Source organism: Puma concolor, chromosome E1 (assembly GCF_028749965.1).
Source record: "Puma concolor isolate L17-30 chromosome E1, mPumCon1.1.hap2, whole genome shotgun sequence".
Taxonomy (NCBI): Eukaryota; Metazoa; Chordata; class Mammalia; order Carnivora; family Felidae; genus Puma; species Puma concolor.
This window is the reverse complement of record NC_141680.1, coordinates 48,941,214-48,958,660: the sequence shown is the minus strand read 5'-3', so window position 1 is coordinate 48,958,660 and position 17,447 is coordinate 48,941,214. Positions and strand designations below refer to the sequence as shown.

At 51.2% G+C, this 17,447-nt stretch overlaps 1 protein-coding gene across 2 annotated transcripts in view; it reads left to right on the top strand.

Moving 5' to 3' along the window:
* ERN1 (endoplasmic reticulum to nucleus signaling 1) overlaps positions 1-16,041 on the top strand; it is a 78,485-nt gene extending 62,444 nt beyond the window's left edge. For both annotated transcript variants that reach the window (XM_086687729.1, XM_086687728.1), the window contains exons 12-22: positions 2,251-2,442; positions 4,222-4,489; positions 5,222-5,312; positions 5,607-5,796; positions 6,895-6,994; positions 7,285-7,484; positions 7,839-7,986; positions 9,735-9,862; positions 12,018-12,141; positions 12,593-12,660; positions 13,203-16,041. In XM_086687729.1, coding sequence (XP_086543855.1) covers positions 2,251-2,442; positions 4,222-4,489; positions 5,222-5,312; positions 5,607-5,796; positions 6,895-6,994; positions 7,285-7,484; positions 7,839-7,986; positions 9,735-9,862; positions 12,018-12,141; positions 12,593-12,660; positions 13,203-13,415 — 1,722 coding nt within the window. In that variant the 3' untranslated portion in view covers positions 13,416-16,041. The remainder of the gene's footprint in view (positions 1-2,250; positions 2,443-4,221; positions 4,490-5,221; positions 5,313-5,606; positions 5,797-6,894; positions 6,995-7,284; positions 7,485-7,838; positions 7,987-9,734; positions 9,863-12,017; positions 12,142-12,592; positions 12,661-13,202) is intronic.
* The last annotated feature ends 1,406 nt before the right edge of the window (positions 16,042-17,447 follow it).

Sequence of the window (17,447 nt, the reverse complement as noted above, 5' to 3'; positions counted from 1 at the left end):
AGTGTAATGAAGAGATTATTCACACAGATGTGGACAGTCCCAGGGCTTCTCTTTGTATCCTTTAGCCTGAAGTTGGGGGGAGGGAGTGGAAAGGGCCCCAGGCCAGGAGCCTAGAGGTTCAGTTGACATGTTCAGCAACCCCACGGAACTGGACCTCATTCTCTTCCCTCTGGCCCATCTGCTGGTGTCCCAGTCAGAAACCAGGGGGCTGGGAGACCACTGCTATGCCCGTAGGTGGCACAGAGCAGGTGGAGAAGGCAGGAGGGTGGCTCTGCAGGCAGGTGTCCAGCATGGCCAGTGAGGTGGGGGCAGGTCTGAAGGTCCATTTGGACTTGGCGAGTCTTGGCATCCTTGCCATGGAGACCCCAGGCCCGAGAAGGGGCCTGAGAAGGGACAAGGTCCAAGGAAGACGAGAGGGGCTGGCTTGCGGGGGGACCACGATCACGGCAAGTTCACTGTAGGGGTCCAGATTTTATCCAGAGAGAAAGGAAGGAAAAGCATGTGCCTGTTGAAAATTCTAGAGCAAAATATCTTGAGTTGCCTGTTACTCTAGAGGTAGCCAGTTGGGAAAATACATGGAGTCCTAGGACAGTGATTTTGGAAAGCACTGGTGCCCTGAAGTCTCCATCTGATTTTGATCTTATCAAAGTCACTCCTATCCATCCTGGAACGCTTAGAAAATAAAAGTATAGAGAAGGAAAGAGGACAGTACCCTTAATGTAACACCCAGAGGTAGCCACAGTTAAGATTTTAATAATCATCCAAACTTGAACAGTTTTCTAAAACTCCATTAAAATACTCTGAAGTACATTGATATCGCAATAAGGCACCTTCTTTAACAAACGCGCGTTTGAAGAGAATCTAACCAAAGGAGGGTTGCTCCTGGTCACGTGCTCAGCAGACATTCCTGAGCTGCCTGCTCCACACCAGCCGTCCCACCCCACCCCGCCCCATGCACTGTAGGGGTGGGGCAGCTGCTGGGAGAGAGCCCTAGGCAGGAATCGGGACGGGAGAGGTGGGTGCGTGGGGTCGGGTGTTGGGGGGGACGCCAAACCCCCTGCACTTGCCCAGAGGCCGTGCAGTCACTTCACTGGACAAGCAGTAATGGCACTCCTGGAACCCTGGATGTTCGAGAATGAATCGACGTGTGCTATAAACTGTTCTTGAAGTCCTAGAGCCTCCAAGAAGTTCAGACGGAAGGTCCACTTTTATCTGATTTCATTCTGGGCTTCCCAAGTAAAAGTTTCTTTAACAAAAGATTCTGATGTTTTTCTGAAACTTTGAAAAGGAGTGAAATACTCGAGAAAATGATTTTGTTTTTGGAGTTGCACCGAAAGTTTATAAGCCACAGAAGCAAGCTGCTTCATTACTCTTCAGCCGCGTGTGTGCACACACATTGTTTTCCTTTTTATTTTTTAAATTTATTTATTTATTTTGAGAGAAAGGGCACATGTGTGCACACGAGTGGAAGAGGGGCAGAGTGTCGGGGAGAGAGAGAATGCCAAGCAGGCTCTGCACCGTCAGTGTGGAGTCTGACACTGGGCTCGATCCCACAAACTGAGGTCATGACTTGAGCCAAAATCAAGAGTCTGACGCTTAATCCACTGAGCCACCTTTTTAATGTGACATGGTATTAATGACTGCCAACATTTTTACCAGACTTTGTTACAGATGATTTCAGAGTTTTCCCAGTTATCAAATCTACCATCAAAGGAGGAGGTCTCTGCCTTCAGTAAGGCTTTTCAAAAGAATATGGGATCTGAAGCCATTTCCAAAAGTACTGCTGTTAGAACGGTTTCTCAGTACTGATACAATCACTACAATAAAGCATGGCCTCTCAGGGCAGTCACTTTGATACAGGCAGCGATTGTTTGGCTTTGTGATCTTTGATGAGCTTTTTTTTTTTTTTCAACGTTTATTTATTTTTGGGACAGAGAGAGACAGAGCATGAACGGGGGAGGGGCAGAGAGAGAGGGAGACACAGAATCCGAAGCAGGGTCCAGGCTCCGAGCCATCAGCCCAGAGCCCAACGCGGGGCTCGAACTCACGGACCGCGAGATCGTGACCTGGCCAAAGTCGGACGCTTAACCGACTGCGCCACCCAGGCGCCCCTGATGAGCTTTAAAAAAAAAAACACATTTTACGGTGGGGGTCATTCCTGGTAAATAGTCATGACTACTCTTGACTGTTTGGCCATTTTGTATCTGGCTAGAAATTCTGCAGTGACATAGTCCCTCTGTCCCACACAAGGTTATCAACCTGGTGGAGCAGACTTCAGAAAACGCGCCCACCGCCGTTTCACAGGAGGTGGAGGAGAAGTTCGAGCATGCCCCCGCTAAGCCCGAGGCCCCCGTGGACTCTATGCTGAAGGACATAGCCACCATCATCCTGAGCACCTTCCTGCTCATCGGCTGGGTGGCCTTCATCATCACCTACCCCTTGGTAAAGCTCGGCCCCTTCCCTTTGCCTTCCTGTATGTTTTTGAACTGTGCTGGTCACCTGATGTTCATGACAAACGAGCAGATAGGTTTCCTTTCACATTTAAGAGTAAGTATGTGCTTCTCTTCAGAAACATTGTAATCAAAGAGACACTAGCTTCTCAGGAAGTTTTTTTACCTATGTCTTAGAGTTAACTCATTGTAAAAGCTGATTTGTAAACCTTGTTTGCAGATCATTTTAGGGTTTTTTGTTTGTTTTTATTTTTGTTTTAAGAGAAGGAAGTCCTTCTTAAAGTTTATTTATTTATCTTTGAGAGAGACAGAGACAGCGTGAGCAGGAGAGGAGCAGAGAGAGAGAGAGGAGGAGAGAAAGAATCCCAAGCAGGCTCCTCACTGTCAGCACAGAGCCTGACGTGGGGTTCAAACTCATGAATCCGTGAGATCGTGACCTGAGCCAAAACCAAGAGTTGGGACGCTTAACCGACTGAGCCACCCAAAGTTAACTATTTCCCTTTTTGAGAATAGTCCTAATAGATGAAAATCCACTTAACTTTCCTCCCTTACAAACTGCCTCTTAGAGACACTAGCACGAGTGAAAACGGCAGCACCCCTTGCACTATCTAGTTGGAAATGAACGAGCTAAATTTACATGGTTGAATATGTTGCGGGTTGGATAAAACCTTGTAGAAGAATATTCCTTTTTCGAGTTGCTCAGAGCATTGAAGTGTCATCACCTGGGAATACTAGTGCCCAGGAAGCTCATGTCCCCTGCAGGAATGGCGATGACAGACCCTTCCATTGGTACAGATGGGTCCACTCCACCTACACTGTTTTCTATTTTACCTCACACAGTCCTGCGAGGTCATTATTACTGTGCCCTGCCCACAAATGAAGAAGCCGGGCTCTGGAAAGTTAAGTAACTTTCCCAGGGTTAGTCAGCCGGTGATGGATTTGAACCCAAGTTCAGAGAGAGAGAGAGAGAGAGAGAGAGAGAGAGAGAGAGTGGGGGGGTGTACACGAGAACCAGAAAACTCCCAGGGGGTGTTGGCTTCACACCCATCCCTTTGGTCCCCTTCCCACGCAGGCAGTACAATCATGGCTCACTGCTGCTTCAAATTATGACAAAGAATTTCTCGGAACAGAGAGAAGAGTGTGGGGTATGGGGAGGGCAGCTTGATGAAATGGGGCTGGAGTGGGGCCTTGGCCAGGCGCCACATTTCAGCCACATTCTGGCTGTGTGGCCGTGGGAAGATGGCAGCGAGGTTCCGAGCCCCCGCTGCTTCCTCTGCCTGGTCAGTGGCCATCTGTGCACTCCCCTCTGTCAAGTGCACAGCCGTAGTGGACGGCAAGCCTGAACCTGCCTGTGTCCACCATGCTCCAAGCTACGTGACATAACCATTCTTCCTCTTTGGTTTCATTTTTGCAACCACTCCCAGACTTCCGTGAAAGTCCCAGGATTTTAGACTTAAATGGAGCCCCCTTCATCTGGCCCAGCCTCCACCTACGTCTCAGTCCCCTCTCCCGCCCCTGTCGGGCCCGTCCAGCAGGGGGCGTGGGCATTCCTGGGAACTCCTAACTGGCGAGAAGCACTCGAGTCTTCCAACCACCCTATCCCCCCCCCCCCCCCCCCCCCCCCGTGCCTTCTCACTGGTCTCGTCCCACCCCCCACCCCTTGGGCAGCGCACCTGCTTCCTCTGCCACAGGGAGCCTCACCCTTCCAGCCCCTCTCTGTCCCCGGGGGAGTGGGCTGCACGTGTCTCTGGATGCGCGTTTCTCTCCCCAGAGCATGCATCAGCAGCAGCAGCTCCAGCACCAGCAGTTCCAGAAGGAACTAGAGAAAATCCAGCTCCTGCAACAGCAGCAGCTGCCCTTCCATCCCCCTGGAGACGTGGCTCAGGATGCTGAGCTCCTGGACTCGTCCGGCCTGTACTCAGAGAGCTCGGGCACCAGCAGCCCCAGCACATCCCCCAGAGCCTCCAACCACTCGCTCCACTCCAGTGGCTCTGCCTCCAGGGCTGGTGCCAGCCCCTTCCTGGAGCAGGACGATGAAGGTAAAGCGAGTTGCCATTTTGGTGCTGTTTTCTCTTTCATTTGAACACAATCTGAGAGGCATGTTCTTCGGGGGAGTCTCCGTGGGACTGTGAAGTGTCGTTTCTAAGGGCTCACCGTGTTCTCACCTAGGTCCCTCTCACTCTGGGGGCCAGGCTTGCATGCCATCCGGGCCTCTCCCACTCAGGGGGCCTTTTGGGGTCCACCTTGTCCTCCTGCCATCTTGCCCCATAAGGGCTGGCAGTTGCTGCTGACCAGAGGTGCACTGGGCATCTGGCTTGGGGGAGTTCCTGCAGCCAGTCCGTGGCCAAGTGTGACTGTTGATCCCGGTTCCTCTGGGAAGTGGGCTCAGGCCGGTTGTCAGGGCCGATGTTCTGAGGGGATGGATACAGAGCTAGTGTACGAGACCTGAGCCCCAGACCAGGCCACCCCTGGTCTCTTCATTGCACATCCACTGCCTGGAGGCTCCAGGCTCAAATCATAGGCGGGTCTGTGGGGAAGCCCTGTCTTCTGACAATAATGTAAAGGCAGGAACAAAGGGCAGGAGGCGGGGGAGGTGGCAGCCCTGGGTGTCGATGGCAAGTGGGCCCTGTGGGCACTTGTCACCAGGGGCTGGGAACCTAGAGCCTGTGAGATCCCATCTCTGAACCTGAGCTCAGGACGCTGCTTCCTTTCTAGCCTCAAGGTGTTTCAGGTTAGGTTTGGTTAAAACAACTTCTTCTGTTTTGTCCCAGATGAGGAAACCAGCATGGTGATTGTTGGGAAGATCTCATTCTGTCCCAAGGACGTGCTGGGCCACGGAGCTGAGGGCACGATTGTGTACCGGTGAGTGGATTGGAGAGCTCTGTGACTTGCCCTCACGTCCAGGTCTGTCGGCCTGCAGGTGGCACGCCAGGCTGGGGGGTGCTGCAGGGTCACGGTGGTGGCCAAGACGGAGGACTTCACCTCCAGGGAAGAAGTGCTGGCCGCGTGGTGGTCGGTCAGGGGCTACGAGGCTCCCGGGGTGGCTGCCGCATCGCAGAAAGAGCACCATGGGTCTGCGGGTCTCCCATTTCCACAGCCTGGCTTGCCCCCCCCCCCCCCCCCCCGCCCAAACCAACCTGTGATCCTTGTCCTCAGGGGCATGTTCGACAACCGCGATGTGGCCGTCAAGAGGATCCTCCCCGAGTGTTTCAGTTTCGCGGACCGTGAGGTCCAGCTGCTTCGGGAATCAGACGAGCACCCCAACGTGATTCGTTACTTCTGCACGGAGAGGGACCGGCAGTTCCAGTACATTGCCATCGAGCTGTGTGCGGCCACCCTGCAGGAGGTGGGTGCCCCCGGGGCCGCTTTGCCTTCGTCCTGCGGCCTCCCTGCTCCTGGAGGCAGGTGGCACGAGAGACTGTGATTTCTTTTCCCTTTATTTCTCTGTATTCACTTTACTGAAGTTACAACACAGCACACTCACGTAAATGAACAGTTGGTGCATGTGACGGGCTCACACCCACGTAACCACAAACAATCCGGTTGGAGAGTATTTTTATCACCTCAGCTTCAGTTGGGTGGGATGGTCTTTGGTTACAGTTAGTATCTCTGTCCCTCTGCCTCCAGGAAACCTGGCAGTTGTTCTCCCCGTGGGTTAGGGCTGCTCTGGGCTTGGAGGATGCTGGTTGAGGAGTCAGGTCATTGAGACCATCCAGCGAACTCCTTTTGCTCAGTCTCCAGGCTCACGTGACACTATGTCAGTATCAGACACCTGCAGGTTTGCCTGTAGGAGGCAGTGAACTTGAGTTCCTTGCCTCTTACCTTTCTCACCGTACACGAGTCAGCTGGAACTTTTAAGTTCGCCTACGGCTGCCAGAGAAAGTCCGTGAGCAAATGTGGATTTGGACATAGAGTGTGGTCAGTACAGCTTCCCGTTTCTTTCTTAAAATAGGATCAGAGAAAATGAGCCAACCTAATCCCAAACATTAATTAAGGCAAAAAGCTGCCCCTCCCCCGTTCATGCTCTGTCTCTCTGTCTCAAAAATAAATAAAACGTTAAAAAAATTAAAAAAAAAAAAAAAAAAAAAAGGGGGCGCCTGGGTGGCTCAGTCGGTTGAGCGTCCGACTTCAGTCAGGTCACGATCTCGCGGTCCGTGAGTTCGAGCCCCGCATCGGGCTCTGGGCTGATGGCTCAGAGCCTGGAGCCTGCTTCCATTCTGTGTCTCCCCCTCTCTCTGCCCCTCCCCCGTTCATGCTCTGTCTCTCTCTGTCTCAAAAATAAATAAAACGTTAAAAAAATTAAAAAAAAAAAAAATTAAGGCAAAAAGTTGCAGGCAGGACTTTCCTGAATAAAATTGAATCACTTAGAGAAAAAAAGTGCTGTGTGGAGGGGCCCGTCCCCAAGGGCCGTGTGCGTGACCTGGCTGTCGTGTGTCTCTTGCAGTACGTGGAGCAGAAGGACTTCGCCCACCTCGGCCTGGAGCCCATCACCTTGCTGCAGCAGACCACCTCGGGCCTGGCCCATTTGCACTCCCTCAACATTGGTGAGAAGCTTCCCCTGTATTTACCAGCCGCGGCCGGTGGGGAGCTCCCTTGCTGGGGAGGGGTCCTTGCCTCTGCTGAGAATCTCAGTGTCATCACTGGTGTGCCTGTGGGGTTTTTAGGTGGCCTTTTGAGAATAAGAATTTGAGGAGGAATCTTTCACAGCTGCAAACGAGAAAACCCTTAGAGGTCTGGCGGGCCCACTGGGAGTCCGTGAAGAGTACACTCCCCGCCACAGGAGGAGGCCCGACGCCACTGGTAAATACCAGACTGATCTGGAGTTTTCTATTAGTTCACAGAGACCTGAAGCCCCACAACATTCTCCTGTCCATGCCCAACGCACATGGCAGGATCAAGGCCATGATCTCTGACTTCGGCCTCTGCAAGAAGCTGGCTGTGGGCAGGCACAGTTTCAGCCGCCGCTCAGGAGTGCCTGGCACAGAAGGCTGGATCGCTCCGGAGATGCTGAGCGAGGACTGTAAGGACAATCCTGTGAGTAGTGGGAGCAGCTCTGGGGAAAACTGCCAGCCTCTTGCATCTTCGGGGACGAGAGCCTCCGCATTCAAGACTTGGGGGCTGCGACGCACGTAGCTGGGACATGACAGTTCTTTATCAAAGAGCTTCTGTGTGAATAGCATGCTGCTGGCGTTTTCCACGTGGTCTCGTGTTCAGACAAGTGAAAGGGGCAAGTGTGGGCAGTTGTCCGTGTCTCCCCGCGACTTTCCAGTCAGTCTCCCGGGACCCTTCAAGGTGGTAGAAGCAACAGCAGCACTCCTGTCCTTGCTGCTTCTCAGTGAGGATGAGAATTTTCCAGAAGCCTCTCACACCCTGCGTCTCTCTTTTCAGACCTACACAGTGGACATCTTCTCTGCGGGCTGTGTCTTTTACTATGTGATATCTGAGGGCAGCCACCCTTTTGGCAAGTCCCTGCAGCGGCAGGCCAACATCCTCCTGGGCGCCTACAGCCTCGACTGCTTACACCCGGAGAAGCACGGTGAGGGGGCGGCAGAGGACGGTCGGGAGCCGCTCCGGCTGACCACGTGGCCCCTGAGCCCTGGGAGGGCGCCAGCCCTGTGCTTCCAGAGGCCCTTCTTTCCATCTGCTGGCCCTGTGGGCCTCAGTGCATCGCTGACTCACTCCAAAGCTGGTAGAAGGTTGGGTTGTCTTTGGAGCATCTCCTCCTGAAAGCACACAGCTCTGAGGTTCCTTCAGGTCCCCCAGTTACCTGTGTGACCCGGGCAAGGACCTCTATTTTCCAGCTTGTGGCTTGTGAGCATTTAATAGTCTCTTCCTGCACTGACATTCAGGACAGTCGTCTGTGCTCCATAAACTCGTGTGCAGGCCGGTGATCAGGGGGTGTGGCTGGGCGGGGGGGGGGCGCAGACACCTGGGTCTTGCTCTCTGGGTGCAGGGGCGACAGGTCTTTTTTCCTGACTTCAGCGTTTCCTGTGTTAAAATTGGCCCATGACACCCAGTGCCACCTTTTTAAAAAATGTAAAACTCACTCACTGTTTTGGATTAATTTTTATTATTCCTTGTAGAAAAAACAGATTAGCATAAAAGATCCATAATCCCATTACACAGTGATGAATTCCTGCTGTTAATACTTTTGTATATCTTACTCCAATCATGTATTTAGATAGATATGCATACTTTTGTAAAATAAATAGTACATACTCTTTTTTGGCATGCTTTTTTTTCTTACATGCCTTTATTTTTATTTTGTTCTTTTTTATGGGTAATTGTTATTTTTTAATTTATTGATTTATTTTTAGTTTACATCCAAGTTAGCATATAGTGCAACAATGATTTCAGGGGTAGATTCCTTAATGCCCCTTACTCATTCAGCCCACCCCCCTCCCACAACCCCTCCAGTAACCCTCTGTTTGTTCTCCATATTTAAGAGTCTCTTATGTTTTGTCCCCCTCCCTGTTTTTGTATTATTTTTGCTTCCCCTCCCTTGTGTTCATCTGTTCTGTGTCTTAAAGTCCTCATATAAGTGAAGTTATATGATATTTGTTTTTCTCTATTTCGCTTAGCATAATACCTTCTAGTTCCATCCACGTGGTTGCAAATGGAAAGCTTTGATGCTTTTTGATTGCCGAGTAATAACTCCATTGTGTATATATATATATACCACATCTTCTTTATCCATCCACGCATCGATGGACATTTGGGCTCTTTCCATACTTTGGCTATTGTTGATAGTTGGCATGCCTGTTTTTAACATCATCTTGAATATCTCTCCAAGTTGATAGGTATTCCACCAGGGCATCATTTTTTTTTTTTTTTTTTTTTTTTGTTTATTTATTTTTGAGAGAGAGCGGGAGACAGAGAATCCGAAGCAGGCTTCAGGCTCTGAGCTGTCAGCACAGAGCCTGACACAGGGCTCAAACTCATGAACCATGAGATCGTGACCTGAGCCGAAGTCAGACCCTCAACCGACTGAGCCACCCAGATACCCCTTACCAGGGCATCGTTCTAATAGCACAGCCCAGTACGTGGAGGCAGTGTTACCAAAGCCTCCGACAGTGGGTATTTCCAATTACTTCTTTTCACAGACTGTGGTGAGGACTCCCCTTATCAGCTGAAGCTTGTGCAAGTTCTTAATTATGCTATTGGAGTGAGGTTGTGTCAGTAGAATCTTGAATCAAAAGGCACATGCACCGTTAAGGTTTGAGTATTTCATGGTGGCTGTGGGCCGGTGATAATCAGTTACTTGTTTATTTTCCTCCTCTGTAGAAGACGTCATTGCCCGGGAATTAATAGAGAAGATGATCGCAATGGATCCTCAGAAACGCCCCTCTGCGAAGCATGTGCTGAAGCACCCGTTCTTCTGGAGCCTGGAAAAGCAGCTCCAGTTCTTCCAGGTACATCTCTTGTTTGTGGTTTGTTTGTTATCAAAAGTCTTCATTTAACTTCTTCCAGATTTTGAAAGTACAGCAAAAGGCAAAAAATAATAAAAATAAAATAAAATAAAATGAAGTGAAGTGAAAATGAAATGAAATGAAATGAAATGAAATGAAATGAAATGAAATGAAATGAAATGAAATGAAATGAAATGAAATGAAATAACAAAAAACAAATGGCTCCTAATCCCATAACCAAGAGATAACCATGGTCGACATTTTAACATACTTTTTTTATATAGATAAAAATGTGATTAGGATCAAACCGTATATACAATTTTGTATCTTCTTTTTTTTTACAGTACATAATATTTTAATATAGTATTTTATTACAGTATTAATAGTACTGTATTAATATGATCTTTAATGTAGAATTTCAACAGAATCTTTCTCCATGTTAAAGTTCTAAAACTTTAATGACTCTAGTGCTCTGTCATATACTATATTCTGGGAACTTTCAAATACACACAAAAGTGGAGGGAATACTATAATGAACTCCCATTTACCCATCAGCTAGCTCCGGCAATTACTACCTGAACCTCTGCTCTCTGTCCACCACTCTCCACCCGATTACTTCGAAGCAAATCATAGGCATCGTATTTCATTCAAGTCTCATAAATCTAAACGTTTACTTACATTGGGCTCTTTCTGTCCTTTTTAACTCAGTCTTTGCCCAGATCTCTTTGCTTAAGGTGGATTCTGAGATGTTAAACTGTAGGATCAGTAGCTGTGAGCTCCTTCAGTGGTTTGGCTGTATGAAGGCTTTGTAGTTGAGCCTTCTGAGGTCAGATCAGCATGGCTCAATCCAGACACATCCTACCCAGCACACCAGCTCTGAGAAGCAGGCACACGCAGGCAGTGCTTTTCCTCCTGGGCCTGGATCGGAGGGGAGCTTGGGTTTAGGAGTGATCATCAAAGTGTCCTGGAGTCTGACTAGAGCTTTGGTTCTGGTGTAACTCCCAACACGTAAGCCCCTTGAGGGCAGGAGTGGTTGGTTTCTGGATTCGTTGCTGTGTCCCCACTGCCCAGGACATAGCCTGGCACATGGCAGATGCTTAGTCACTGTTTGGATGGATTGGGAAGGGGAGAGTTTCGTGCCCTTCTCCATGGCAGCAGTGAGTGTGGGTAACATCAGGCTGGTTCTCTGTGTTGCACAGGTCATGACCTTCGAGTTCTGAGGTCACTTGTCCTGCAGGGACTTCTGAAAACTAGCCAGGTTCCTTTGATGATGATCAGATGTAGGGCAGGAATAAAGCTCACAGAAAGGGACCTCCACCCCACTGTGGGTTAGGATTGAAACTCTTAAGTTTTGCCGAGTCCCATGTCTTGTGAACACACCAGGCTTCCGTTGCATTGACCAGCTATACCCGCTTTGCAGAAGTTGTCCCTCCAAGGCTTGCCCATGGCAGGTACAAGTCCGAGAGTCGGCCAGCCAGGCTCCATCTTCATCAGAGAAGAAGAGACCGTGGCCAGTGAGGCTGTGCGGCGTTAACGTGTGGGGGGCTCGCCGCTCCCGTTTCCTCGGCTGTTGGAGCTCGTGCCCAGGCCGTGTCCCTCAAACACGGGCCAGGGCCTCTGCAGCCCACACTCTTGTCAGCGGCTCTCTCCCTCTACAAGAGGGCTTCATCTGTCTTCTCTGATTGCTTGCGTGAGGACTGATGGCCAGTCGAGATTTGCGCTTGTCCCGTTGCCCTGGGTGGCGGAAAGCGCAAGATGCAAATCAGAATTGAGCTCTGGTGGTGGTGGTGGTGGTGCTTGCTGTCCGTTGATGAACACAGGTTGCCCACAGGGGCTCCGTGTGGCACGTCGTACGTGTGCACGCGGGTGACACGTGGGTGAGGCGTTAGGGTTTGTGGAGAGGTGTGACACGTCTCTGTCACGGAGATGTCCGTGTGGGCCTCTCCCCTGTGAACCCCAGACATGGCTGCTCACGGGGGAGAAGTGAATGGATCGTGAGGGGACAGAGACAGGACGCTCGCTGCCGGTTCTGAGGCAGACTTCAGTCTGGGCCTGCGGCTTGCGGGGCAGTGACCGTTCTGTGACCTGGTGTTTCACTCCTCCAGCTTCTGCTTCTCTGCACACTGACCGTCACCTGCTGCCCTTGTCACCCTCATAGGACGTGAGTGACCGAATAGAAAAGGAATCCCTGGACGGCCCGATAGTGAAGCAGCTGGAGCGAGGCGGGAGAGCCGTGGTGAAGACGGACTGGAGAGAGAACATCACCGTCCCCCTGCAGACAGGTGACCGTGCCGAGGCCCTGACGGCAGATGTTGGCAGACGCGTTTCAAGGGCAGCAGCCGTTTCTAGGAAGTGAACATGGAATTGGCAACTCCAGGCTGTTTGGGCTCCAAATCCCCCTCGCAGGGTTGAGGCTTTTGTGGGTGTGTCCTCTGGGGTTTGGGCTCAAATCAGACCTTTACACTGACGTGGGTTTCGCGTGCGTCCCTTAGGGTGACAGGTGAGTGATGGGTGCCCTGCCCTCACTGGTTATTCCTGGTTGTGGGTGCAACCAGGAGGCAGAATTCAGACTGCCACTGCCCTCGGGTTCACTCTGGGGGACACACTCCTGTCAGTCATAAGTATGGCAGAGTTATGTCGTGTCTCGGTCTGATCGCTTAATCCCGGGAACCCCAGCAGTCCTTTCCTTTCGAAATGTGTTGGTTACATTGTAGTCCTTGTCTTTTCCCCTAGATCTGCGTAAATTCAGAACCTATAAAGGTGGCTCTGTCCGCGACCTTCTCCGAGCCATGAGAAACAAGGTAAGGGGGGTGAACCCCAGATGAGGCCAGCAGCCGGGGTACAACCACCCTCCTCCTCCTTTCTGTCCTCTGGGTCCTTCCATTCATACTAGAATCCTGACCTCGCAGAGGCTCTTCTGTGTTGCCTTGGACAGGTTTTCTCTTCAGGGATGTTGTGAGGAGTTCCACTCTGGGAAGCAGGCTCTCTGATGCTGCTGTTGTCTGTGGTGACTTTTGTATGCCCTGTGCCCGCCTGATACAGCGCCGCCGTGTAAACTCCCTTAATGGAGACCTTTCCACACAGGCCTGGCCCGCGGGCCACCCTGGTAGGGAAGCTCCCTCCCGCCTTCACAGCACTGGGCCAGGCCCAGCTCTGAGGCCTCCTCCTGAGTGAGGGGAAGCAAGTAAGATAAACAGATGGACTGTTGGGTCCATAAGCCTTTTCTCCTTTCAGAAAACTCGCTAACATCCTGTCTTCCTTGGATAGTAAGAGGGTCTTTTAGCGGTGTTTCCCAGCTTCCCAGCTGCTAACCGCCGTGTCTGTGTGTCCGCCCTGTTTGCAGAAGCACCACTACCGGGAGCTCCCCGCGGAGGTGCGGGAGACGCTGGGCTCTCTCCCCGACGACTTTGTGCGCTACTTCACGTCCCGCTTCCCCCACCTCCTCCCCCACACCTACCGGGCCATGGAGCCCTGCAGCCACGAGAGGCTCTTCCAGCCTTACTACTTCCACGAGCCCCCAGAGCTCCGGCCCCCCGTGACTCCAGACGCCCTTTGAGCCAGGGTGGCCACCGTTCTGGTGGCCCCAGCTGTGACTGAGGGCCTGGTCTCTACCAGCCCCGAGCCTGATGCCTCCCGGCTTAGCAGGGAGACCAGGCCCCCAAACCAAGTGCCTTGAGCCTGCTCTACAGCCAGCAGAAGATGATGCTCACCCCAGGAAGTGGGGAACACGACCCCCCCGCCTTGGCCTGTAGGATGCTGGGAAGCTGTTGGCCATGAAAGCTTTACGTTCGGGGGTCCTCTGCCAAGGAGGGCCCGTCGCAGAGGCAGCGAAGGAGGCATCCTCCACCTCCTCGTGGACACACGTGCTTCAGATTTACACTTGTTGATAAACTTCCTGTTTGATGTCGGCCTGTGAGGAAGAGAGAGGAGGGAGTGCTATGTTTTGCCTACAGGCAGGACCAGGAGCATCTCTCTCCTCGACAGCTAGGCTGAGACGCACTCAGTGCAGCCTCTGCTCGGAGTGGGGCTCCAGAGGTGAGCGGCGCTAAGGAGGAGGAAGACGTTCAGAGGGTGTCGTTCCCCGGGGATCACAGATGCCTCACTCATCGTGAACGTGCCCAAAGCCTCCCAGGTCACTATAACCAGTGTTCCCTGGGGGCAGCGAAGAGTCTGGAGTGTGGGGCGTGGCATTGGGACAGATCAGCACCACATGCCCCAGTGGCCTTCGGTGGATTTAAGGGGGTGCTTAGGAGCATTTGGGGGCGAGGAGTGGTAAGTTCCCCATCACGAAGAGCAGCACCCAGGCGAGAGCAGGCCAAATAGGACCCTCTCAGCCACCCTGGGAGAGCCCTGGGCCGGCAGGTGGGCAATGAGGTTCCCCCATCCCTGGACCCGGCAGGACGGGCCGGGGTGGGTGCGGAGCCAAGGCCAGGGTCACCACTTGCTTCGTGGGCAGGTTTTTATGTTTCTCCTGGCAGATTTTAATAACTTTCTCTTTTGAACATACTGTAGAATGCTGCGTTAGCATAGGTAAGCTGAACTTGAAGTTTACTCGTGAAGAAGCTAAATGCAAGATCTATAGTACACTTTCTCTTTTGTGTGGCACCAGAAGTCTCCATCCCCTCCAGAAAGAGCGTTCGTGTTCAGAACGTGCTCTACTGCTGAGGAGTAAAACATTAGAGCAAGGCTATATACATCCATTAAACAGCTTCGAAGTGATATTCTCTACATTATGTCAATACCATCTTTTTTTGCTAAAACTAGTTTAATTTTTAACTTTAGTTTCAGTCAAAAATTCCTCTGTCTTTTCTCTACCGAGAGCCTTAGCAGTTAAGTGAGATCAGGGTACGAAGTAAGGAGATGTCTCCCGTGTCCTTTATCCAGCCGGGTGAGCACATCATCACGCTGCCTTCAGTGCTGGCGACCCACCTCCGAGACTCCACTCAGGAGTGAGGGTGTACTGACGGACCGAGAACTCACTGTTTCTTCTGTGACGCGCTTGCTGATGGATTTGTACGAGGGCCTTCTGCCTTCGTAGAATTCAGTTCCCTTTCATAATGCCTGAAGTCACTTTTTTTCTTAAATTAGCATTATCCTGCGTCTTTAAACCTCATCAGTTACCTCATTGATACCTTGGAACCCTGGCGTTTTTGGCTGACATCGTGGTATCTTCTGCCATACTTCCGTTTTTCAGGAACACGGCCAGACGCCTCTCCTCTGCCTGCTCTGATGCACCCGCACCATTGTCTGTATGGCTCTGTGGTTGGTCACTTCACAGCCGGGCCTGAGTGGTGATGGCCTGCCAGGCAGTCAGGCGGAGAAGGTGCCACGAGGGACGAACAGGGCCGTCGGCTCTCTGTGCTGCCGGGACCTGGCCTGCTTTGGTCTCATGGCTGGACAGTGTCCTGGGGGGAGTAGTCAGGTCACTTCTGGCTGCCCAGGGTTTGTGTCCTCTCCCTATCTGGGCCCACCTTGTCTCCAGGACTGCTGTTTTTTAAATGCCTTTTCTCTTTATCGCCTTCATTTCTAACCACCCACCTTTCTCAAACTCCTGTATTCGATGTATTTTATTTTGAGTAGTCACTGTGTGAGCCAGGCAGGATCCTGGGTGCTGGGGATGCAGAGGTAAACAAGATAGGCAAAACCTCTGCTTTTTAAAGAGCGTGGAGTGAGAGAGAAAGTAAGAAAGTAAGCAGAAAGTAAGCACCAGTGCTCCCGGAAAAGCCAGAGGGTGGGCAAGGGCATTCGTTTGCTGTTCACCCTTCTTCTTTCTTAAAGCTGCCTGTGACCCAGAACCCATCTGATCTGGTCAAGTCTGCTCCGTTGGCCTTCTGTCCGTCGCTTTTCGGAATCTGGTCACTCATCAGTCCCTCGGGTGGTTTGAAGAGGTCTCTCGTGTGGGCACTTGTCGTGGAAACACCTTGGGCATCATCTGCTATATCTTGTTCTAATCTGTAGAATTCTGGTTTCCTGTTGTGCTCAGCGTAGCGGGAAGGTGTCTTTTGCTAGAACAGGGTTTTTCAGCCGTGTGCATCGCGTAGCAGCTGAGCTATTTGATCTTTAGTGTGATTTCTAGAAGGCTGTTTAACTTTTTAGAAGTACGCTACTTTCATTTTTTCCGACAGAATTTAGTCGCATCTGTTAGGAACCCCAGGGACACTCTCATTAAATCTTGTCTTGAACCTCGTGTTGAATCTGTCTTCGGTGCGCCTGCCAGAATTTCTCCTGTTGCTTCTTGAGTCTTTTTGACTTCAGCGTATAAAGAGCTCACATGTCACTAGGTATCAGAGCACTTGCACTTTTGGGGAATCACTGGTGTCCTTGGTAAGTCACTGAATCATCTAGTGGCTGACATAAAACCCGGGGCGCGGCAGGCTCTCCCTCCCCCTCCCTCTCCATGCCATAGTCATCCTCGGTTCTTTCCGGTGAGACCTCACTCTGGCACATATTAGAAGATCCACAGGTTAGTGGGTCCAGCGAAGTATTTTCTTTCTGCCAACTCTAGAAGAAAGGTGTTTATCTCAGAGTCAACTTTTGGTGAGGTTTTGTGTGAATGTGACTTGTTTCCCATTGCAGTTTCTCTCACTGCCGTGAAAGATGAACCGGCTGCCCCCCTCGCACTTGTGGGGGGGCCTCTGGCCTGTAGGCCTTTCTCCTCTCAGCTGCTGTCTCTTCAGAAGCCGCGCTCTGGCCAGGCCTGGATGTCCCGAGACTGCTTTCATTCTCCAGCCCTGTTCATTGCATCCTTGGCCTTGAAGTCCTCACAGAGGGTAGACTGGGTCTTTGCCCCCCAAGAGCTGGATGAGGAAGCACACAGCACACCTGTAAAGAGTCTTCTAAGTTCTCTTTAGCTTTCTCTCTGCTCGTTTAGTTCCTGAAATCCCTTTTCTTTGTACGTGTCAGTGTCTTTTCCTTGCTGATGCCTTCACCATCCCGGAGCAGTCCTTTCAGTTGAGTGTGGCTTGGCATTGGTCTTTCCTAGGAGAGAGTCACCAGGTGCCCCATACGGATGGGCCCAAATTCCGCCTTCCAAGGTTGGACCATTACCTTTTAAATCAAAGTGTCCCTTCTTCCCATACTTTGTTTCTTTTATGAAACAGTGATTTCCCATGAGTAACCCAGGTTCCCGTTTCTTGTATCAGCGCGTAAACCCTTTCTGTTTTCATTGGACAACCACAAAGAAAGCATCTGCGACGAGCCTACCACTGGAGCAGCCTTAACGCTTCTGGCCAAAGCCCGCACCCCGCTCGCTTCACCCTGTGCTCTCTGTGTGTTCGGCGGGTACAGTATTTCTTTTCAGTATCCCAAAAGCTGTGACGGGGGAGTCCCCACTTACCTAGAAAGCATTACCAGTCAAACATGCGGCATTCTCAGATGCAGACCTTACGTAGTGTTCCTTTTGCAATGACCTATTTATTTAACCTATTTATATTTATTTAATTTTTACTCTGACGTATACCCGGTTACAATTGCACTTGCTTTGAAAGCACATCAGATTTGTTTTGGACAACACACCCCTGACCATTTTAAAACTGGAAAAGTTCTACTGTATCCTTCCACGGAATGGATGCCTCACAGTGGTTTTGTC